Source organism: Salvelinus sp. IW2-2015, linkage group LG11, assembly GCF_002910315.2.
Source record: "Salvelinus sp. IW2-2015 linkage group LG11, ASM291031v2, whole genome shotgun sequence".
Classification (NCBI taxonomy): Eukaryota; Metazoa; Chordata; class Actinopteri; order Salmoniformes; family Salmonidae; genus Salvelinus; species Salvelinus sp. IW2-2015.
In genome coordinates, this window is record NC_036851.1 from 3,088,303 (window position 1) to 3,112,458 (window position 24,156).

The 24,156-nt window shown below is 41.2% G+C and overlaps 1 protein-coding gene across 3 annotated transcripts in view; it reads left to right on the forward strand.

Annotated features, from left to right (window-relative positions):
• Positions 1-2,372: 2,372 nt before the first annotated feature.
• LOC111969667 (protein MTSS 2) overlaps positions 2,373-24,156 on the forward strand; it is a 110,734-nt gene continuing 88,950 nt past the window's right edge. The window contains exons 1-3 of one of the 3 annotated variants that reach the window (XM_023995828.3): positions 2,373-3,325; positions 15,833-15,894; positions 19,957-20,030. In XM_023995828.3, coding sequence (XP_023851596.1) covers positions 3,254-3,325; positions 15,833-15,894; positions 19,957-20,030 — 208 coding nt within the window. In that variant the 5' untranslated portion in view covers positions 2,373-3,253. The remainder of the gene's footprint in view (positions 3,326-15,832; positions 15,895-19,956; positions 20,031-24,156) is intronic. The other 2 variants (XM_023995829.3, XM_023995830.2) reach the window with 2 other exon arrangements.

Here is a 24,156-nt window from a genome sequence, read left to right on the forward strand (position 1 = left end):
GGATCTCACTCGGTACCTAATGGCAGTCAGGCTACTTCTGGCGAGCATGGAGGGCTATGCCACCCCACACCATGACTGACCCACCGCCAAACGGTCATGCTGGAGGATGCAGGCAGCAGAACGTTCTCCACGGCGTCTCCAGATCTCTGTCACATCTGCACATGTGCTCAGTGTGAACCTGCTTTCATCTGTGAAGAGCACAGGGCGCCAGTGGTGAATTTGCCAATCTTGGTGTTCTCTGGCAAATGCCAAACGTCCTGCACGGTGTTGGGCTGTAAGCACAACCCCCACCTGTGGACGTCGCCCTCATACCACCTCTCATGGAGTCTGTTTCTGACCGTTTGAGCAGACACATGCACATTTGTGGCCTGCTGGAGGTAATTTTGCAGGGCTCTGGCAGTGCTCCACCTGCTCCTCCTTGCACAAAGGCAGAGTAGCGGTCCTGCTGCTGTCTCAATCAGTGTTGCTTCCTAAGTGGACAGTTTGATTTCACAGAAGTGTGATTGACTTGGAGTTACATTGTGTTGTTTAAGTGTTCCCTTTATTTTTTTGAGCAGTGTATATACTGGTATTTATGCACGGACCGGTTTGGGTTTTACTTTACCTTCTATAACGKTATTTYAATTTTTGGTTTGTTAAATGTGATGCACCGTGTAACGTCCATTTTTATAGTTTACTCRGCTACTTGAGTCATCCCTCTCCGCTCTCTCTCTCTCTCCATGCCGCTTTCCACACAGACCTAATCCCACCCCATGTCACTCAAGGAGAACATTTGTTGTTGCTTGACCACGAGACACGCATGGTCAATGCAGCACATGCAACAATGTTGATGACAACYATGTTTCCACTTTAATCTTAATATAAATCCACAACCGTTCTATAATTACAATATTAGTTTGTGTTTTTTACATCTGCAAACAGCTAGTTTGTATTTTTTCTTAGCAAGTTAAGCTAAATTGTGTTAGCCACTAATGCTAATRTCTAGTTAGCTGGCTTTGGTAAAAAATCAGGCCTAGTATTTTTTGCCCATTTTGTGGCAGTGTGGAAATTATCTCACATGAGTGCAYGAAATGCAGAAATTGATGGAAATGCAGGAAATTATTTTAGGTTGAAGTTGAATTGAACAGTATAAAACAATCCAAAGAGAGAAAGACCCTTTGAAATAATTTAGAATATATGTTTTGCCACCRTAGGGTCATACACTACTCATAAATCAAATGTATAACTTTTATTAATCAAAAACATAAAACACCGTCATACCATTAAATTTGAAAAATACCATATGATATTTTGGCCATATCGCCCAGCCCTACCGACTGGTTGCATCACTGCCTGGTATGGCAACTGCTTGGCCTCTGACCGCAAGCCATAAGACTCCTGAACAGCTAATCAAATGGCTACCTAGACTATTTGCATTGTCCCCCCCCCCCCCTCCTTTTACACTGCCGCTGCTCTCTAGTTATTATCTATGCATAGTCACTTTAACTCTACCAACATATACATATTACCTCGACTAACCGGTACCCCTGTTTATAGCCTCGCTACTGTTATTTTACTGCTGCTCTAACTATTTTTATTTAATGTTCTTTACTCATCAATTATTTTTCTAAACTGATTGTTGGTTAAGGGCTTGTAAGTAAGCATTTCACTGTAATGTCTGTATTCGGCACATGTGACAAATAATAATGACAAATACATTTGATTTGTTTTTCTCTCATTGACTTCTCTAACACCAACCCCCCTGCGAGGCCTGTTCTGCCTCGCAAGCGTTCCCGGAAGTCTTGCGATGTTGCGCCTCTTGGTTTAGAAACTCTGTATTAAAGCTGCTTCCCCGATCACACTTGTAGGCGATGTCATGGCGACGTTGGCTAGCTAAACTCATGCMTAGAAACGTCATCGGATCTAATGGTCGTCTCGCGCCGAGCTGCGCATATGCATGCCGTCAAATTAAAGGCACTTCGATATAAAGTGTATTTGAACGAAAATTAAATCGTGTCAGTTTGTCACTTTCACGAGGTTGAAGTGATAACATGTTCAACTACTTAAGACATTTTCTCGAATCTAGGTTCTGCGTTTAGCTTTTGAGAAAATTAACAACTAAGGAAGAATGTTTCTCTTCTCATTGACTTCTCAAACCSCAAACCCCGTCCTGMTTMATCTGTTTCGCTAGCGTTCCCGGAGTCTCGCGATGTTGCGCCTCTGGCTTTAGAGACTGTTACGTCATCTTGTTCACCTCCATATAAGGACATTTAATCCATAGGWCATTTAAATGCATTTGTTTATTAAAATGTCATTGACACCAACATTTTCCTACCTTTGCACGATGTCTGATAAAATTTTAACCGCACTGCAGAGTTTATTGTATTTCTTTGTAGAGAGATTAATGGCCTCATTGTGATGTTTTAATTACATTTAGCATTTACATTGAATTAAAATAGCCATGTTCTTGTGATGCTTGTAAATCCGAATTTTAGTTGCTCCACCCAAGTACGAGGCCGATCTTGGGAAATATGTAATTTGGAGCGCGCACGGTGGTGGTAGCAACCTTCTTATTATAGCGCAATGGCAGAAACACATCAGCAAACGATACGTGGATTCTCATTGAATAATTGTTTGGCTCGTGGCTGGGTGAAAGCCTATGATGACACACATTTACAAACAAGCTGAAACCGCATAAGAGGACAGATGACTCGACACGAACAAAATCATTTTCATGGGACACCGAGATATGCATCTTTTTGTTTGTATTTGCTGACTACTGAATGAATCATTGATCACGGACTGCTAGTTAGCTTGTCGCGCGTTAGCAGGTAGATAGTCCGGAATTTCTGGCCAGCTGCATTGCCTAGGTCCTATAGGTATTTGGATTGGCTGTGGTTGTAACTATAGCATACTAGGCTTGGATACAACAATCAGGTCAATTCTAGCTACATTCAACCATTCCATGTTTACTCGGAGGTGTATCAAATTGGCTGGCTAGTTAACGAGCTAGCTAGCCAACAACACTGAGTCGGACTGGATTATAATATTCCACGTTGCTAGTTATTGTATTGTTTCCCTCCAGGAATTTGGATTTATTTTACATTGCGTGTTTAATAGAACATTAACAGTACCTAGCTACTTAGCTATAGATATCTTTGGCCCAATTKCTTTGGAACTTTACGCCGAGATTTCCCTCAACAGCTATATTTATAAACGAATTAATTTAAACCTACTATAGCTAGCTAGTGTTCTTAGTTTTTCGATTTGGAAAATGGATGCGGGTATTGAAAAGGAATGCAGCGCTCTGGGAGGGCTCTTCCAGATCATCATGAACGACATGAAGGTAAGATGCATTTACAATAAATAGCATTCTTAGTAGGTAGAACTCAAATGTGAAAGGGTTATCTGGTGAACCATAATTTATCGAGCATGCTATTAACTACGTTAACTAGAATTTGCCAAGTTGTTACGGCTTGTCTTCGTCACTATTTGGGTTGGCAAAATGAYTGATGTACTTTGTAACAGGCTAGCTAAGTATCTTTAGCACCTAAGTGAAGCTAGCCACTAACGATTAGCCACAATAGTGGAATTTGCGGTTCGCATTTAAAATAGAAGTTCCTAATTTGAAAGGGAAGTAAACGGATACAAATAGTGGAATAGTGCCATATTCGGAGTAGATGATGTCAAACAAGTTTGTAACGTGATTTAAATTAAGCTAAAGACWATTGGTTAATTTGACAAATCTTAACTCGCACTGTGGATGTATCGCACATATATATGGATTGTGGCTGAATGAAATGGGGTGTCAGTGACACCCTCTTAGTGCTGAACAATTAGTGCTTTTTCAGATCGGTTCGTTTATGAACAATAACGGATTTCGGTTTTGACATTTTTTTTTACACGGCATTGAAAGCTGTAACACAGAATAAAACAATTAGTTAAAGTACCGTGATAATAGTCACTGCCCATTACTGCTTATCACTTAACCATCATTTACATAAAACGTGTCATGCACTTATTCAGAGCAATTTACAGGAACAATTAGGTTTAATTGCCTTGTTCAAGGGCACCACTTATTTTTCACCWAGTCTGCTCAGGTATTAAAACCAGCGACCTTCGGTTACTGGCACAATGCTCTTAACCACTAGGCTACCTGCCGCCGGAAATATACTTTAAACGTTTCAATTGTGTATATTGTATTTGTTTTATTTGATGACTTTATTATTTAATAACAAGTCATCTCATCTCTATAGAGCTGCTGTCTGACAAAATCAKAATTTTAGTAGTTCTTCAAAGTAAATAAGGTATACTTTTTTATGACTTCTGACTACCAACTATCAATCACTTAGATCATGTATTTTCAGCTAGAGATAGTGGCAAGAAAGTATGTGAACCCTTAGGAARTACCTGGATTTTTGCAAAAATTGGTCATCAAATTTGATCTGATCTTCATCTAGGTCACAACAATAGACCAACATAGTGTGCTTAAACTAATAACACACAAATTATTGTATTTTTCTTGTCAATATTGAATACATGATTTAAACATTCACAGTGTAGGTTGTAAAAAGTATGTGAACCCCTGGCTAATGACTTTTCCAAAAGCTAATTGGAGTCAGGAGTCAGCTAACCTGTAGTCCAATCAATGAGACGAGATTGGCCGTGTCTGAATCCTGGTTTAGGAAGACCACCAAAAACCCTGAAATTTCCTTCCCTAAAAATTTTCCGACAAGATAGAACTGCTGAAGGGGGCGGTATTGCAATCTACTGCAGAGATGGCCTGCAGAGTTCTGTCTTACTATCCAGGTCTGTGCTCAAATAGAGCTTCTACTTTTAAAATTCAACCTTTCCAGAAACAAGTCTCTCACTGTTGCCGCTTGCTATAGACCACCTTCTGCTCCCAGCTGTGCCCTGGACACCATATGTGAATTGATTGCCCCCCATCTATCTTCAGAGCTCGTGCTGTTAGGTGACCTAAACATGGACATGCTTAACACCCTACGCCATCCTACAATCTAAGCTTGATGCCCTCAATCTCACACAAATGATCAATGAACCCACCAGGTACAACCCCAAATCCGTAAAAACGGGCAGCCTCATAGATATCATCCTAACCAACCTGCCCTCCAAATGCCCCCCCTTTGTCTTCAACCAGGATCTTAGCGATCACTGCCTCATTGCCTGCGTCCGTAATGGGTCCATGGTCAAACGACCACCTCTCATCACTGTCAAACGCTCCCTAAAACACTTCAGCGAGCAGGACTTTCTAATCGACCTGGCCCGGCTATCCTGGAAGGATATTGACCTCATTCCGTCAGTAGAGGATGCCTGGTTATTCTTTGAAAGTGCTTTCCTCACCATCTTAAATAAGCATACCCCATTCAAAAATGTAGAACCAGGAACAGATATAGCCCTTGGTTCACTCCAAACCTGACTGCCCTTGACCAGCACAAAAACAACCTGTGGCGTACTGCATTAGCATCGAATAGCCCCCGCGATACCGCTACCCCGGTCAACAGCCCTGCACCCCCCACAGCAACTTGTCCAAGCCTCCCTCATTTCTCCTTCACCCAAATCCAGATAGCTGATGTTCTGAAAGAGCTGCAAAATCTGTACCCCTACAAATCAGCCGGGCTAGACAATCTGGACCCTCTTTATAAAATTATCTGCCGAAATTGTTGCATCTCCTATCACTAGCCTGTTCAACCTCTTTCGTATCATCTGAGAACCCTAAAGATTGGAAAGCTGCCGCGGTCATCCCCCTCTTCAAAGGGGGTGACACTCTAGACCAGTGGTTCTTAACCTTGTTGGAGGTACTGAACCCCACCAGTTTCATATGCGCATTCACCGAACCCTTCTTAATTGGAAAAATAAAATATTATTTTATTGCAATAACAGGGTACGTTACCATTTGTTGACACCAAAACGTTGAAAGCGTTGTTGTTCTGAAGAGTTGCTGTTGAACCTGGCTCTGCTGAATTTCAATGATTTCATCGAGGTATTCATCATTGACACTGTTGTCTCAACACTAAACGTGAACGGCTGGCTCACCCATGCTGGATATGACTCTCTTGTAGGGAAGTATCCGTCGAGAGACTTTGCAAGCTCATCTAAGTGCGTGGCAATTGCTTGCTTCAGTTCCGCAGGTACAGAAATGTCTCCGATTCCAGATACATCTTCGATCTTATCTACACAGTCGTCCAGCAGGGGAAAGTTTGCGAAGTTACGTTCTCTGTTCGTCGTTTCCATAACGGTAGCTTTTTTTGAAAAGCCTTCAGGTTTTCCTCCGCTTCGATGATGTTGACTCCACCGCCCTGCATCTTTTGATTGAGATGATTGAGAGCTACGAAGATATCAGCCATGTATGCTAAAATGAGAATGAACTCAGAATTTTTGAAGCAATCTGCATGACAATGTTGGTGCTCTTGCAAAAACAGGGCTAATTCCACACGCACGGCAAAAACACGATTCAGCACCTGTCCCCGGGATAACCACCGAACGTTAGAATGGTACAGAAGTACCTCGAATTCAGAGCCCATTTCTTACACAGCTCACTGAAGATGCGGTGCCTCAGAGCACTAGTTCGCACATAGTTTACGCATTCAACTACAATTTTTAATACTTCTTGCCAGTTTTGGAGCAAGGTTGTTGTTGCCAACGCATGCCTGTGCAGAAACAATGCGTAACAATGATGTGTGGCGGATCGGCTTTCACTAGCGCACCAAAACCAGACTTTCTTCCCAGCATGACTGGAGCTCRGTCCGAACAAACTGCAGAAACCATATCCCACGAAAGATTGTTGTCTTTGAAGAAGTCATCCACAAGTTTCTTCACAWTGGCTGCCTTAGTTGTTGTTGTAAGAGGCTTACAAAATAAAAAATCTTCCTTTATCACGTCGTCTTTCACATAGCGCACGAATACAGCAAGCTGGCTTAGATTGGAAACGTCTGTGGTCTCGTCGAGTTGAAGGCTYAATTTTGCCGGGCTTGAAATCAGATCTGCAACTACTTGAGCCAAGATGTCTTTGCTCATGTCCTCTATTCTGTCGCTGATGGTGTCATTTGAAAGAGGAATTTGGGATAACTTAACTTCAGCCTCTTTTCCCAGCATGATATTCGCRATCTTCAACACAGCTGGTTTTATGAGTGTTTCACCAATGGTGTGTGGTTTGCCCTGCTTTGCGATCAGGTAAGCAACTTCGTACGATGCTGTGAGGATCGGTTTGTTAATGGGTACAAAGCCGAGAACAGGCAGAGTAGCCTTTTCATCGAATCTGGCTCTCTTCACCTTGAATTCAGCGAGCGTTGTGTTCTTGTATTTTCCATCTCTATGCAGCTTAAGGAAGTGTTCTCTTAGTTTTGCTGGTGCTAGACTAGAATTGCTCAACTTGGCATTGCAAATCATGCAGTTAGGGCACTGACTCCCATCACGTTCCGTTATACATGTGAATCCATATTGTACATATTCGTCCGACCACTTTCTTTTTTTGCTCGACATAGCAAGTATGAAGGGATTAAAATATTAAGAAAGAAATCACAAGACGTACCATCACGACAGTCACAAGTCGACTACTGAGCGCACCAAATTCCCTGCAGCACAGATAGGCCAAGCGATGTAGCGTGATCACCTGCAGCCAATGATGGCCAAGCGGGGAGTGTCATCACGAATCATATGAGTCGGATGTGTGTCTTGACCTCCGCCGAACCCCTGAGACTGACTCACCGAACCCCTGGGGTTCGATCGAACCCAGGTTAAGAACCACTGCTCTAGACCCAAACTGCCACATATATCATAACCGCCATCGATAAGAGACATTACTGTGCAGCCGTATTCATCGACCTGGCCAAGGCTTTCTACTCTGTCAATCACCACATTCTTATCGGCAAACTCAATAGCCTTGGTTTCTCAAATGACTGCCTCGCCTGGTTCACCAACTACTTCTTAGACGGAGTTCAGTGTGTCAAATTGGAGGGTCTGTTGTCCAGACCTCTGACAGTCTCTATGGGGGTGCCACAGGGTTCAAACCTCAGGCCGACTCTTTTCTCTGTATACATCAATGATGTCGCACTTGCTACTGGTGATTCTCTGATCCACCTCTACGCAGACGACACCATTCTGTATACTTCTGGCCCTTTGGACAATGTGTTAACAACCCTCCAGACGAGCTTCAATGCCATTACAACTCTCATTCCGTGGCCTCCAACTGCTCTTAAATGCAAGTAATACTAAATGCATGCTCTTCAACCGATCACTGCCCGCACCTGCCCGCCCGTCCAGCATCACTACTCAGGATGGTTCTGACTTAGAATATGTGGACAACTACAAATACCTAGGTGTCTGGTTAGACTGTAAACTCTCCTTCCAGACTCACATCAAACATCTCCAATCCAAATTGAAATCTAGAATCAGCTTCCTATTTCGCAACAAAGCATCCTTCACTCATGCTGCCAAACATACCCTCGTAAAACTGATTATCCTGCCGATCCTTGACTTCGGCGATATCATTTACAAAATAGCCTCCAACACTCTACTCAGCAAATTGGATGCTGTCTATTAGTGCCCTTCGTTTTGTCCCCAAAGCCCCATATACTACCCACCACAGCGACCTGTATGTCCTCCTTGGCTGGCCCTCGCTTCATATTCGTCGCCAGACCCACTGGCTCCAGGTCATCTATAAGTCTTTGCAGCACCCACCCGTAGCACGCGCTCCAGCAGGTATATTTCACTGGTCACCCCCAAAGCCAATTCCTCATCCAGCCGCCTTTCCTCCCAGTTCTCTGCTGCCAATGACTGGAACAAACTGCAATAATCACTGAAGCTGGAGACTCATATCTCCCTCGCTAGCTTCAAGCACCAGCTGTCAGAGCAGCTCACAGATCACTGCACCTGTACATAGCCCGTCTGTAAATAGCCCAACTACCTCATCCCCATACTGTTATTTTGCTCCATTGCACTCCAGTATCTCTACTTGTACACATCTTTTGCACATCTATCACTCCAGTGTTTAATTGCTATATTTTAATTATTTCGCCACCATGTCCTATTTATTGCCTCACCTCCCTTATCGTACCTCATTTGCACACACTGTATATAGACTTTTTCTATTGTATTATTGACTGTATGTTTGTTTATTCCATGTGTAACTCTGTGTTTGTGTATTACTGCTTTGCTTTATCTATGCCAGGTCGCAGTTGTAAGTAAGAACATGTTCTCAACTAGCCTACCTGGTTAAATAAAGGTGAAATAAAATGTGAAGATGTTGGCTAGAGCTGCCTTGCCCTATAAATAACACTCACAAAATTTGAGTTTGCCATTTACAAGAAGCATTGCCAGATGTGAACCATGCCTCAAAACAGTTTTCAGAAGATCCAAGATTAAGAATTGTTGACTTACTTTTGTAACCCTTTCCAGGTTTATGTATCTCTAAAAGCCTTGATGTTCGTCAGTCCACGGTAAGATAAATTGTCTATAAATGGAGAAAGTTCAGCACTGTTGCTACTCTCCTTAGGAGTGGCCGTCCTGCAAAAATGACTGCAAGAGCACAGTGCAGAATGCTCAATGAGGTTAAGAAGAATCCTGCAGTGTCAGCTAAAGACTTACAGAAATCTCTGCAACATGCTAACATTTCTGACGAGTCTACTATATGTAAAACAATAATGTTGTTCATGGGAGTACACCGTGGAAGAAGCCACTGCTGTCCAAAAAATCTGAAGTTAGCTAATGTGCACCTGGATGTTTCACAGCGCCATTGGCAAAATATTCTGTGGACAGATGAAACTACAGTTGAGTTGTTTGGAAGGAACACACCAACATCAAAACCTCATCCCAACTGTAAACTATGGTGGAGGGAGCATCATGGTTTGGGGCTGCTTTGCTGCCTCAGGGCCTGGACAGCTTGCTATCATCGACGGAAAACTTGAAGTCATTTAGCCTAACATTCTCCTGCAAAATGTCTATCTGTCCTCCAATTGAAGCGCAACAGAATTTGGGTGACGCAACAGGACAACAACCCAAAACACACAAGGGAATCAACAACAGAATGGCTTCAACAGAAGAAAATATACCTTCTGGAGTCCTGACCTCAACCCAATTTGAGATGCTGTGGCATGACCTCGAGAGCAGTTCACACCAGACATCCCAAGAATATTGCTGGACTAAAACAGTTTTTTAAAGAATGGTCCAAAATACCTCCTGAGCGTTGTGCAGGTCTGATCCACAACTACAGAAAATGTTTGGTTGAGGTTATTGCTGGGAGGGTCAACCAGTTATTAAATCCAAGGGTTCACATACTTTTCCCACCCTGCACTGTGAATGTTTATACGGTGTGTTCAATTAAGACATAAACGTATGATTGTTTGTTATTAGTTTAAGCAGACTATTAGTCTACTGTGACTTAGATGATCAGATCAAATTGTATGACCAATTTATGCAGAAATCCAGGTATTTTCAAAGGGTTCACATACTTTTTCTTGCCACTATACCTCACGAAGCAACTTTTCTATCCTTCTCAAACGTCTCTTTTAGGTAGCAGGTGTAAAAGAAACAGAATGGACAAGTAGGCATGCAATGGATTACGGTCATTGTAGTGAATTACCACGTTTTCTACACTAAACTGTAGAATTTTCGCCTGTTGGAAACTACAACTCCCTACTACATCGCACAGTTCATTCTTGATCTGATTTCTGTTTGTGTGAACACTTCATAGTGGTGTTCAGTGCGTGTCACTGAATAGAATGATACAACATTTCATGGATCCACAATCTATAGGTAAGGCTGTACAGTGAGAAATAGGTATTCCCCCCCAATGCAATTCTGAAGTCTAATACATTCCCCCGTGCGATTTCAGCGGATTAAAAAAATTAATGATTACTTTTTGTTGCATTCATAACATTCCCAATTTTTAAATCTTAGACTAGCTTAATTGAAAAGTAACTCCTATACTGTCTKYATCTCCTCTGAACACTGAATATTTTTACAAATAGATATACATTATATGAACACCATAGCCATTTGATCCCTGGTTCTTTGAATGAGGGAATTATTTAATASATTTTTCCATGGCAAAAATTTAAACACGAGGGGGTGCTAGTGAGCAAGCCATGGGGTAGGTCACGTTTTTCCGAGCTCCTGCTGAAATTGCATTTATTTAATACTTTCTTTGCGCTTTGACCCAAAAAGAACTAGGAAATGCAGCCTTTGACTGACATGCTTTACTTTGTTAAACTTTTTATTTTAGTTTTAATGCGGAAATGGTGCAATACCTGCAAAAGTTTAAGTTCAGCGGAGTCACTGACAAAAGAGCACACTCGGCCCAAGATCTTTAATAAGTGGAAGCAGCGGCTCCGCGGCACAGCGAAACAAATTTATACAGAGGATTTGCAGAACGAGATTCTTGCTGCCCTCAGAACGGGCATTTCTTCTATGSTCAAGGAGGCGCTCAGTGACGACTTACATTTTTATTAAGTCTGAGTTACAAGCAGTCAAGAATGAACTCGCAAACATACAGCAATGTTTTGTACTGAACTGGATACAGTTAAGAAAACTGTCTCCAACATTGAACAAGGTTTGTCAACATGCTCAGACAACACGACTACGCTACAAACCACGGTTAAGAAGATTGAAACGGATGTATCTAGCCTTAAGATCCCGTTAATGGGATCGATATGACAACAGCCAGTGAAGTGCAGGGCGCCAAATTCAAAACAACAAATTGCATAATTAAAATTCCTCAAACATACAAGTATTTTACACCATTTTAAAGATAAACTTGTTGTTAATCCCACCACAGTGTCCGATTTCAAAAAGGCTTTACAGCGAAATCACAACATATCATTGTTAGGTCAGCACCTATTCACAGAAAAACAGCAATTTTTCCAGCCAAAGAGAGGAGTCACAAAAAGCATAAATAGAGAGAAAATTAATCACAAATCTTTGATGATCTTCATCAGATGACACTCATAGGACTTCATGTTACACAATACATATGTTTTGTTRGATAAAGTTCATATTTATATCCAAAAATCTCAGTTTACATTGGCGCGTTACATTCAGTAGTTCCAAAACATCRGGTGATTTTGCAGAGCGCCACATCAATTTACAGAAATACTCATAATAAACATTGATAAAAGATACAAGTATTATACATGGAACTTTAGAGAAACCTCTCCTTAATGCAACCGCTGTGTCAGATAAAAAAAATAAAAAATAAACTTTACGGAAAAAGCACACCATGCTATAATCTGAGTACAGCACTCAGAGCCCCAAACAACCATGAAGATATCCGCCATGTTGTGGAGTCAACAGATGTCAGAATAGCATTATAAATATTCACTTACCTTTGATCTTCATCAGAATGCACTCCCAGGAATCCCAGTTCCACAATAAATGTTTGATTTGTTCCATAAAGTCCATCATTTATGTCCAAATAACTCGTTTTTGTTATTAACTCGCGGGCAGGTTCAGGCAGAATTTCAGTGGGTCAGGTAGAAGCATCAAACAAGGTTCTAAAGACTGTTGACATCTAGTGGAAGCCTTAGGAAGTGCAATGTGAKCAATATCCCACTGTCTTCGATAGGCAAAGAGTTGAAAACCTACAAACCTCAGATTTCCCACTTCCTGGCTGGATTTTCTCTCAGGTTTTTGCCTGCCATATGAGTTCTGTTATACTCAGACATCATTCAAACAGGTATTCGAAGAGGAGGCTTAGAGCATAAAGTTTCACTATGTGGATGACATGCTATTGTGTCTGACCCTTTAACTGGTCTCCCAGAGATCCAGGTTCTAATAAAGACATTTGGTAAAATATCTGGGTATAAGATTTATTTACAAAAAAGAGAATTGATGCTTATTAATCCTTGTGCAATGCAACCTTATTTGAGTCATGTGCCCTTCAGTGACTACACAGAAATATTTGGGTCCCTTTATACTCTGTCTGAAACAGAATCTTGAACGCTGGGATTTACTTTCCCTTTCTTTGAGCGGAAGAATCAACACTTAATGTATGTATTACTTAAGTTTTTATACATTACAATGTATTCCTATCTTTCTGACAATCTTTTTATCTGGAACAAGAAAAACCATCGGATAAATAAGAGCGTATTGCAGAGATCTCGTCCCCAGGGTGGTCTAGCACTGCCGAACTTTCACTATTATTACTGGGCAGCTATTAGAATCATTCTATATTAGATGACKGAAATCCCTGATGTTACAGGCCTGATGGTTGACCTTGGAGCTCTCATCCTGTGGCCCCACCTCCTTAGCTGCCTTGCTCAGGTCAACTTGCATTACCTGGGCTTGTTTCCAAGTACACTAAACTCTATTGTGAAACACWAAAAATCTGGAAACAGTTCAGTTGATCGTTTGGTCTCGGTGAATTTAACTTCTGCCCCATTTATTAGAGAACCATACCTTCTCTCCATCATTATTAGAACGGGCGTTTCATATCTGGTCTGGAAAAGGGATCTCCTCAATCAACGACTTGTACATTTGATATGGATTTTGCATCTTTTGAACGTTTTCTTTAGTTACAAAACTACGCAATTCAGTTATCTTCATATTCTAGTCACTTCCCATCACGCCCACTTACCGCCCTTCTAGATTCTATTTTTAAAGTGAACTCTTATATCAAAGGGGGCATAAGCTTGATCTATACAAAAATATAAATGCAACAATTTCAATGATTTTACTGACAAAGTTCATTTAAGGAATTTGGTCAATTTAAATTAAGTCATTAGGCTCAAATCTATGGATTTTACATGAGTAGGAATACTTCCCTTCCCCACCTGGACATAAGGAACACCTATGTGAGAGTGCTGTTTTTATTGACTAAATACTAAACCGTTCAACATCATAGTGCCCACAAAGATCATCACTATGCTAAGAACCCTGAGACTAAACACCTCTCTCTGCAATTGGATCCTGGACTTTCTGATGGTCCTCCCCCAGATGGTAAAGGTAGGCACCAACACGTCTGCCACGCTAATCCTCAACACTGGGGCCCCTCGGGTGTGTGCTTAGGCCCCTCCTGTACTCCCTGTTCACCCACGACTTCGTGGCCAAGCACTACTCCAACACCATCAAGTTTGCTAATGGTCCATTTTACCTATTATTTTACCTACCACTTTTATTTTTACTTAATATAATACATAAATATACACACACACACACACACACACACACACAGCTCTGAAGTGACAATGATACTGAAGAGTCTGCTTAGGAGACAAATACTCTCAACTGTTTGAATAAAAATAGAGTTTAAGTTACCTGTGATGAATGTTGAAAACAAAAACTMTAATTTCTATATGCAGGAAATCCTATTTTAATAATGGGCWTGGTAAGAATTGACYACCAAAGTGCGAGTCATAATTCCCATGACACCTTCTAGCAAAATCTGAAAAGCGGTTCCTTCATTTATTCCATAGGATATTTTTAGATTCACTTAAAATAAGGTCTGTTTCGTGTAGGCTTACACCACCGTGCCAATTTTATAACTGTGTAGATATCCATAGGACAAGGTAACTCTGATCAATATTGGCTAAATATAAGCGAAGATCATTTTTTTTTGTAGAGTGGATTTATGAAAATATGTTGACAAACGTTACCTTATCCTAGTGAGATTTACACGGGTATCAAAACGTCGAGGCGGTTTAAAGACTGCACGAAACACAGACCTTATTTGAAGTAGATCAAGACATTCTCTATGGAAGACATGAACGGTAAAATAACGAAGGAACCCCATCTATCCACAGTAAAACGAGCCTATTTTGACAAACCTGAAAGGCCGTTCAGCAAGGAAGAAGCCACTGCTTCAAAACCGCCACAAAAAAAGCCAGACACGGTTTGCAACTGCACATGGAGACCAAGATCTACTTTTGGAGAAATGTCCTCTGGTCTGATGAAACAAGAACAGAGCTGTTGCCCATAATGACCATCGTATGTTTGGAGGAAAAAGGGGAGGGCTTGCAAGCTGAAGAACACCAACCCAACCGTGAAGCACGGTGGTGCAGCATCATGTTGTGGTGGTGACGTTGCTTGCAGGAGGGACTGGTGCACTTCACAAAATAGATGGTGTCATGAGGAAGGAAGATTATGTAGATATTTTGAAGCAACATCTCAAGACATCAGTCAGGAAGTTAAAGCTTGGTCGCAAATGGGTCTTCCAAATGGACAGTGACCCCAAGCATACTTCCAAAGTTGTGGCAAAATGGCTTAAGGACAACAAAGTCAAGGTATTGGAGTGGCCATCACAAAGCCCTGACCTTAACATTTTCTATATTTGGGAAGAACCTAACCTATTGTGGGAAGCTTGTGGAAGGCTACCCAAGTTAAACAATTTAAAGGCAATGCTACCAACTACTAATTGAGTGTATGTAAACGTCTGACCCACTGGGAATGTAATGAAAGAAATAAAAGCTGAAATAAATAATTCTCTCTGCTATTATTCTGACATTTCACATTCTTAAAATAAAGTGGTGATCCTAACTGGCCTAAGACAGGGAATTTTTACTAGGATTAAATGTCAGGAATTGTGAAAAACGGAGTTTAAATGTATTTGGCTAAGGTGTATGTAAACTTCCAACTGTAGGTGTCAAGCGTTCCACAGGGATGGAACGGGATGGTATACAGTAGTTGACTGCTCAAGCCTCCCTGACCCACTCTTTTTCCCAGTAACAGTCAATCTTCCCCACATCCAATTTAAAAATGACAGTAAATATGATTGATWTCAGTAATCTAAGCAATTCTAATCTCATAGAATGGCATGGTTGCTTACTAACATTACATGTTCTATTGATTCAATGTACTACCGTCCAGTTGAAGTAACCACCCGTTGTGTCTGTTTGCTTTGCAGGCTAGTTATCCAGCCTGGGAGGACTTTGTAACCAAAGGAGTTAAGCTGCAATCCCAGCTAAGGTAAGAGCTAACCCTGGCCTCTGCAACCCCTCTCAGTGAATGTCCATTTATTAGCTAAAAGGAATCTGTGTGCATGTGTCAAATAAAAAGACAACAGAATAGGATTCGAATTCCCCGACTGCMTCTTCTTCTTAGGCCTATATTATTTAGTAAGGACTGATAAGCACACATTCCCAATTTTTTTAATTTGAGCATTCGCCGTAAACAAGTGTGTAAACAGCAGAGATGGGACCAAGTCACAATTTAGCAAGTCTTAACCTTCAAGTCTCGAGTCAAGTCCTAAGTAGTAATGAGCAAGTTCGAGAGCTCTAGTCAAAAGTTAAGTGTTTTATACCTATTTCAATGTAATTTTTAAATTCTGGTTATACTGGCCTACTAGTACAGTACATAGGCCTACATATTTAACTTTTTGAATCGTCATTACGAATAGAAAGGCCATCCAAATGATTTACAGCTAGTGTTTATAGTGCAGCTACAGTTTGACTGACGTTGTGAAATCTCCAATTAGAATCAAGTGTTTTTRCCCCCCACCCTGCCCACTACATGCAGGTTGAGAGGTCTGTGGTTGGCTGAGAATAAACATTAATGGAAACACTTGCTCAGAGCGCATATCTTAACGCGACAAGCGGTGAAACTATAGGACAATGCTTTKTTTTTTCCCCCTTACCTTACCGCACTTGCCGGTGCAGCGCCACTAGGCAGAACAGAGTTTAACGGTAATTTCCCTTTTAACCCAATGTGTTTCGCTGCTTTGAACAACAGCATTGTCACGAATCAAATCCAAGTTTGTGTGTCGCATACACACATTTAGCAGATGTTATTGCTGACGTAGCGAAATGCTTGTGTTTCTAGCTCGTGCAGTAATATCTAACAATATACACATCTAAAAGAATGGAATTAGGATGAGAGTGTGTGATATAAACATGGTCATTATCTGGATAGAATATTTAGTAAATCTGTAGAATACTTAAAATAGTGTGTATATACAACAATATTTGAATAGGATGGCATTGACTAGAATACAGTATATACATATGAAATGAGTAAAACAGTATGTAAACATTAAAGTGAACAGTGTTCCATTATTAAAGTGACCAGTGATTCTATGTACATAGGGGTGCAGGGTTAAGTAACTGGGTGGTAGCCYGAGGGGGCTGAGAACACACCCTTGTGGGGGACCTTGTGTTGTGGATCAGCGTAGTGGAAGGGCTTCCTACCTTTGCCACCTATGGGTAGGACGTCAGGACCCAGTTGCACAGGGCGGGGTTCAGACCCAGAGCCCTGAGCTTAATGATGAGCTTGGAGGCTAATATGGTGTTGACGGCTGAGCTGTAGTCAAGGAACAGCATTCTTACATGCTATTCCTCGTGTCTAGATGGGATAGGGCAGTGCGATTGCGTCATATGTGGATCTATTGGAACAGTATGCAAATTGAAATGGTTTTAGGGTGTCAGGTAAGGTGGTGTTATGATCCTTAAATAGCCTCTCAAAGCACTTCATGATGACAGAAGTGAGTGAGTGATAGTTATTTAGTTCAGTTACCTTTCGCTTTCTTGGGTACAGGAGCAATGGTAGACAACTTGAAGCCATGCTGTATCACATCCGGCCATGGTTGGGAGTCCCATAGGGTGGCGCACAATTGGCCCAGCGTCATCTGGGTTTGGCATTTTGTGGGAACTCCTTCAAGACTGTTGGAAAAGCATTCCAGGTGAAGGCTAGTAATAGAGGTTGCAACCAAATGCACAGCTGGAGCCCTGAGCTGAGAATTGTATTTGGCACATCTTAGTTTACTTGTACTTTTAGAAGATATTTAGCTGGCAAACATTAGTTGTGCTTTTCCAAGTGTAACTTGATCAACTCCCTTGTGTTGCTCAACTGTGGATAATCACATCCCGTTTGCTCCATGTGCTCATTCTAAACAAACATATCACGTGACTGGCTGGATATACAGTTGAAGTCGGAAGTTCACATACACCTTAGCCAAATACATTTCAACTCAGTTTTTCACAATTCCTGACATTTAATCCAAGTAAAAATTCCCTGTCTTAGGTCAGTTAGGATCACCACTTTATTTTAAGAATGTAAAATGTCAGAATAATAGTAGAGAATTATTTATTTCAGCTTGTATTTCTTTCATCACATTCTCAGTGGGTCAGACATTTACATACACTCAATTAGTATTTGGTAGCATTGCCTTTATATTGTTTAACTTGGGTCAAATGTTTTGGGTAGCCTTCCACAAGCTTCCCACAATAAGTTGGGTGAATTTAGGCCCATTCCTGCCTGCAGAGCTGGTGTAACTGGGTCAGGTTGTAGGCCTCCTTGCTCCACACACGATTTTCAGTTCTGCCCAACATTTTCTATAAGATTGAGGTCAGGCTTTGTGATGGCCACTCCAATACCTTGAGTTTGTTGTCCTTAAGCCATTTTGCACACAACTTTGGAAGTATGCTTGGGGTGATTGTCCATTTGGAAGCCCATTTGTGACCAAGCTTTAACTTCCTGGCTGATGTCTTGAGATGTTGCTTCAATATATCACATATCTTCCTTTTTCATGTTGCCATCTATTTTGTGAAGTGCACCCAGTCCCTCTGCAGCAAAGCACCCCACAACATGATGCTGCCACCCCCCGTGCTTCATGGTTGGGTTGGTGTTCTTCAGCTTGCAAGCGTCCCCTTTTTCCTCCAAACATAATGATGGTCATTATGGCCAAACAGTTCTATTTTGTTTCTTCAGACCAGAGGACATTTCTCCAAAAAGTACGATCTTGTCCCCATGTGCAGTTGCAAACCGTAGTGTGGCTTTTTATGGCGCTTTTGGAGCAGTGGCTTCTTCCTTGCTGAGCGGTCTTTCAGGTTATGTCGATATTAGACTCGTTTATACTGTGGATATAGATACTTTTGTTCCTGTTTCCTCCAGCATCTTCACAGGTCCTTTGCTGTTGTTCTAGGATTGATTTGACCTTTTCGCACCACAGTACGTTCATCTCTAGGAGACAGAACGCGTCTCCTTCCTGAGCAGTATGACGGCTGCGTGGTCCCATGGTGTTTATACTTGCGTACTATTGGACAGATGAACGTGGTACCTTCAGACACTTGGAAATTGCTCTTAAGGATGAACCAGACTTGTGGAGGTCACAATGTTTTTTTCTGAGGTCTTGGCTGATTTTCTTTTGATTTTCCCATGATGTCAAGCAAAGAGGCACTGAGTCTGAAGGTAGGCCTCGAAATACATCCACAGGTACACCTCCAATTCACTCAAATGATTAGCCTATCAGAAGCTTCTAAAGCCATGACATAATTTTCTGGAATTTTCCAAGCTGTTTAAAGGTACAGTCAACTTAGTGTATGTAAACCTCTGACTCACTGGAATTGTGATATAGTGAATTATAAGTTAAATAATCTGTCTATAAACAATTGTTGGAAAAATGACTTGRGTCATGCAAAAAGTAGATGTTCTAACCGACTTACCAAAACTATAGTTTGTTAACAAGAAATTTGTGGAGTGGTTGAAAGATTTGTTTTAATGATGCCAACCTAAGTGTATGTAAACTTCTGACTTCAACTGTACTTTTTGTGAATATAAAATAATTGTACAGTATTTAGTGATACTGTTGGTATTTCAAAATACCCCAGTATACTGCCCAAACCTACCCACTAGGGGAACACATCTCAGCTCAATGTTATGAATTTCTAAATCCAGAAACTGAAATCTAAAGGGCAATAAGAAAATACAGTAGMTCTAGGACAGTCATGTAGGGGTTTTCCTAAGGGTGATTTTTGAGTCTTGTGATCGAAACAGTCACTGTCTCCCCATCAGTGACGGACTTTGTTTGACTCTGTGATTTAGAATCAATATACTTAAAAATGTTAGCTGGAATGATTGTAATCAGTATGCTCACGCAAACAGAATAAACTGATTTCAAGCCTGATGATGCAATAACATGTTCTTATCTGAAACCTGTCRCGGGTTTTATTTAAAGCTGGTTTTGTGTACACGAGTGGTTAAAGTAGTTTAAATGGAATGTTTCTCCATTACATTTTTTGTTGTTTTATCTTTCAGGGCAACCATCATCGTCACAAGCTCCTTTCTGGATGCCTTTCAGAAGGTGGCAGATATGGCGACTGGAACAAGAGGTAAAGGCAGAGATGTGTATCTGTTCATCGCTTCTTTAAGCCACAGTAGATCACATAGACAATTCTATTTTGTGAAAGGAGTCAACTGTTGTCATATGGCATGAATTGCTCTTTCATGTGGCAAATATGGTGCAGAGTAGGTCAGTCAATTTTTGTATATATTTTTGCGCTATGGTGCTTTAATAACTACTACTGAGTAAGTATTTGTCTGCGGTTCTGTGTACATCTAAGAAGTGCAACGGGGCTGTCGGATGAGCAATAGAGGATTGTCCCACTCACTGGCCTACACTTAAAACTGAGAACGCCCATAGGGCAGGAGATCTGAGGATTCACAGGACTGTTTGGAATTTTCGTGTGTGTGCGCTTGTTTTCGGCTCATGTGCTTTGAATTAGGGACATGGCTCTGAAGCACAATACAGTATCAGTGTAGGTTACCCGTTGTGATACTGTGACCAAACTCCCCCCTCTCTCCCTAGCGATCAAGTGACACAATCCATTATTAATGAAATGATCATTGCTGTTATACAACATGTGCAGAGGTTCCCTTTCACATTTCACCGTTCTCCAGGGATGCAAACTCGGGAACTTTTCGGCGATATTCACCATTTTGATCTCAAAATAGGTCATCCACGTGAATCGTGGAAAGTTTRCAGACTCCTTGACTTTTTCCACACTTTGTTATGTTACAGCCTTATTCTAAAATGGATTACATGAAGAAGAAAAAATTATACTACTCAATCTACACACATTAGGTTTTTATACATTTTTGCAAACCTTATTTACTTAAGTATTGACAGAGGGAGAGTTTCATGTAGGCCTGGTGTGTTTTTCACTTACTGACACAATGGAAACACAGATCATTATGCATTTCATATTCCTTACCACATTCCTCCTGCCCAATCACAGGTTGGCCTTTGGATAAGAGGAAACTCCCCCCCCCCAAAAAATTATAATTCAGTAGCCTTTTCTATTATACAGTAATAAGCGTGAAGTTAAATTGAATGTGTTATATTGAGTACAGGTGTGAATACCAGGAACAGGTTTTTGTGCAGCACATGTGCAGAACATATAGGAAACAGWAGCAGGTGTCCTAGGGTGGGGAAAACCCCGTGGTATCATGATACTTTGCCTGGTATCACATCGTTAGTGACATTTTTGAGCCAACACAACTGATTGGCTCGAACGCATTAAGGAAAGGACTTCCACTAATTAACTTTTAACAATGAATTCCAGGTGAAAATTCCAAGAGTTTGCAAAGTTGTCATCACAGTAAAGGGTGACTACTTTTAAGAATCTAAAATATATTTTGATTTAACACTTTTTGGTTACTACATGATTCCATATGTGTTGTTTCATAGTTCTGATGTCTTCACTATTACTCTACAATGTAAAAAAAATATTAAATGTAAAGAAAAACCCTTGAATGAGTAGGTGTGTCTGAACTTTTGACTGGTAGTGTAAATACATTTTTTTCCAAAGTATTTTCTTTCCAACTGTTAGGTTCTTATTTTTCCGAGTAAATGACTCACGGACACTAGAGAAGCTTTAACCAAGTTTAACTCTTCCCAAAGGTTCTGTATAGCTGTAATCAGACAGCAAAACATTTATCACTTCAGTTATATACATCCTACTTAAGACACTCCCCCTCTCCAATCCTTACAGTTTATGTCTCTACAGGAYGCTAATAAAGAGGGTAACAGAATAACAAACCTTCATTACTGCCTTAAGAGAYTCTGTCCTGACCTCAACCCCTCCATCTAATCCAGATGTTTATTGTTTTTTCTTCAAAGAACCATTAACTTATGACAACCCAGTCMCTTTCATTTCCTATCTCAATGATCAAAGTTTAGGCGATTCCAACAGCTCTAAAAATCATATCAGTGACTTTTGGCTCCCTAAAATCTATATCCGACCCATCCTATATTGGTTGGGGTCTACTACTGACTCCACTCAAATCAACCGATATTGGTCCTGCCTGACAAAGGTAATAAAAGTGCAGTCGACTTTGGTTTTTTGGACACAGTAATTGCAGAATCCCCTCAGATAACAATGTCTCACACATGATATGTGAGAGAAACCTTGATGCAACATTTAATTTCTTGAGGATAACTGAATCGGTGCATTTTTGAAGACAACCTCAGATTGAATAAGCGTTTCAAAGTTATACCACACAAACATCTGTATTGTAATTTGTTGCCTCAAATAAATTTAAACCTCTCACTTTAACTATCTCTGATTTACATCAATTTTCATTGTAAATTTCCATGTGACCCAGTTCAGTGTGTTCCCTTCATTTGTAAAGGTCTTCCCTCTGGGCAGAATGCCATTCAGCCCGAAAGCCATTATTCATGTGTCTGTTACACAACATGACAAACAGTGTGACGCCGAGACATACTTTATAACGCAACACTTTGATTTACCATGGAAATGCCTTTATCCGTAGGGCGGTGCACAATTGGCCCAGCGTCGTCCAGGTTAGGGTTTGGCCAGGGTAGGCAGTCATTGTCAATAAGAATTTGTTCTTACTAGACTTGTCTAGTTAAATAATAAAATCACTGGGTTGTTCTATAGCGAGAAAGCACTGCTCCTGTCACTTCCATGTTTCATGCACAATGGAAATCAAGTGATTCAGGGATAGCACGGTGGAAGCAGCACATTCCAAAGTGGGCCAGTCTAAGTGTGGATGTGTGGAAGGGGAGAGTGGGGTGTCTTGTTGATGCACCTGTTTGGGGAGAGACTGGCAGCTGACACCCCAGACCCCCCTCCTTGCATCCCACTTCACTCACTCCGCTGTATAATGATGGAGAGGGGGTGCACCACATCTTCTCTGAGAGCCAGCTGTCCCCTCTGCCACAGCAGACACCACTGGACACTTTCCAGACTGGGTTTGAGTCGCTGTGTGTGCACGCAAGTGTGTTTGTGTGCTGGTCGTGCTTGTGCGTGGGGACCCACAAAGCCTCACCTTCAGCTCTGACCCACTCCCCTGACCAAATGCACTGGAACATGGTCTCAGACTGTTTTGCTATACTAAGAAATCTATACCCCGCAAGGCTGACTTAAAAAATGTTTAAAAATTATATTCAGTACCAGTTTGGACACCTACTCATTCAAGGGTTTTTCTTTATTTTTACTATTTTCTACATTTTAGAATAATAGTGAAGACATCAACTATGAAATATCACACATGGAGTCCTGTAGTAAGCAAAAAAGTTAAATAAATCAAAATATATTTTAGTAGCCACCCTTTGCCTTGATGACTGCTTTGCACACTCTTGGCGTTCTCTCAACCAGCTTCACCTGGAATAATTTTCCAACAGTCTTGAATAAGTTCCCACATATGCTGCGCACTTTTTGGCTGCTTTGCCTTCACTCTGTGGTCCAACTCATCCCAAGCCATCTCAATTGGGTTGGGGGATTGAGGCCAGGTCATCTGATGCAGCACTCCATCAATCTCCTTCTTGGTCAAATAGCCCTTACACAATCTGGAGGTGTGAAAAACTGTGCTGTTGTCCTGTTGAAAAACAAATGACAGTCCCACTAAGCAGAAACCAGATGGGATGACGTATCGCTGCAGAATGCTGTAGTAGCCATGCTGGTTAAGTGTGCCTTGAATTCTAAATAAATCAGACAGTGTCACCAGCAAAGCACCCCCACACATTAACACCACGTTCTCCATGCTTCACGTTGGGAACCACACATGCGGAGATCATCCGTTCACCTACTTGGGGTCTCACAAAGACAATTTGGAGTCTTCTTAATGGTGTCCTTTTAGTAGTGGTTTCTTTGCAGCAATTTGACCATGGAGGCCTGATTTTTAAATTTTATAATTTTTTCAATCATGATCCTCTGAACAGTGTATGTTGATGTGTCTGTTGCTTGAAATTTGTGAAGCATTTATTTGGGCTGCAATTAGTAGCTCTAGTGAAATGATCCTCTGTAGCAGACTTTGGGTCTTCCTTTCCTGTGGCATTCCTCCTGAGAGACAGTTTCATCATAGCGCTTGACGGTTTTTGCGACTGCACTTGAAGAAACTTTTCTTGGAACAAGTTCTTGAATTGTTCCGTATTGAATGACCATGTCTTAAAGTAGTTATGGACAAATAGGGCTATCTTCTGTATACCACCCC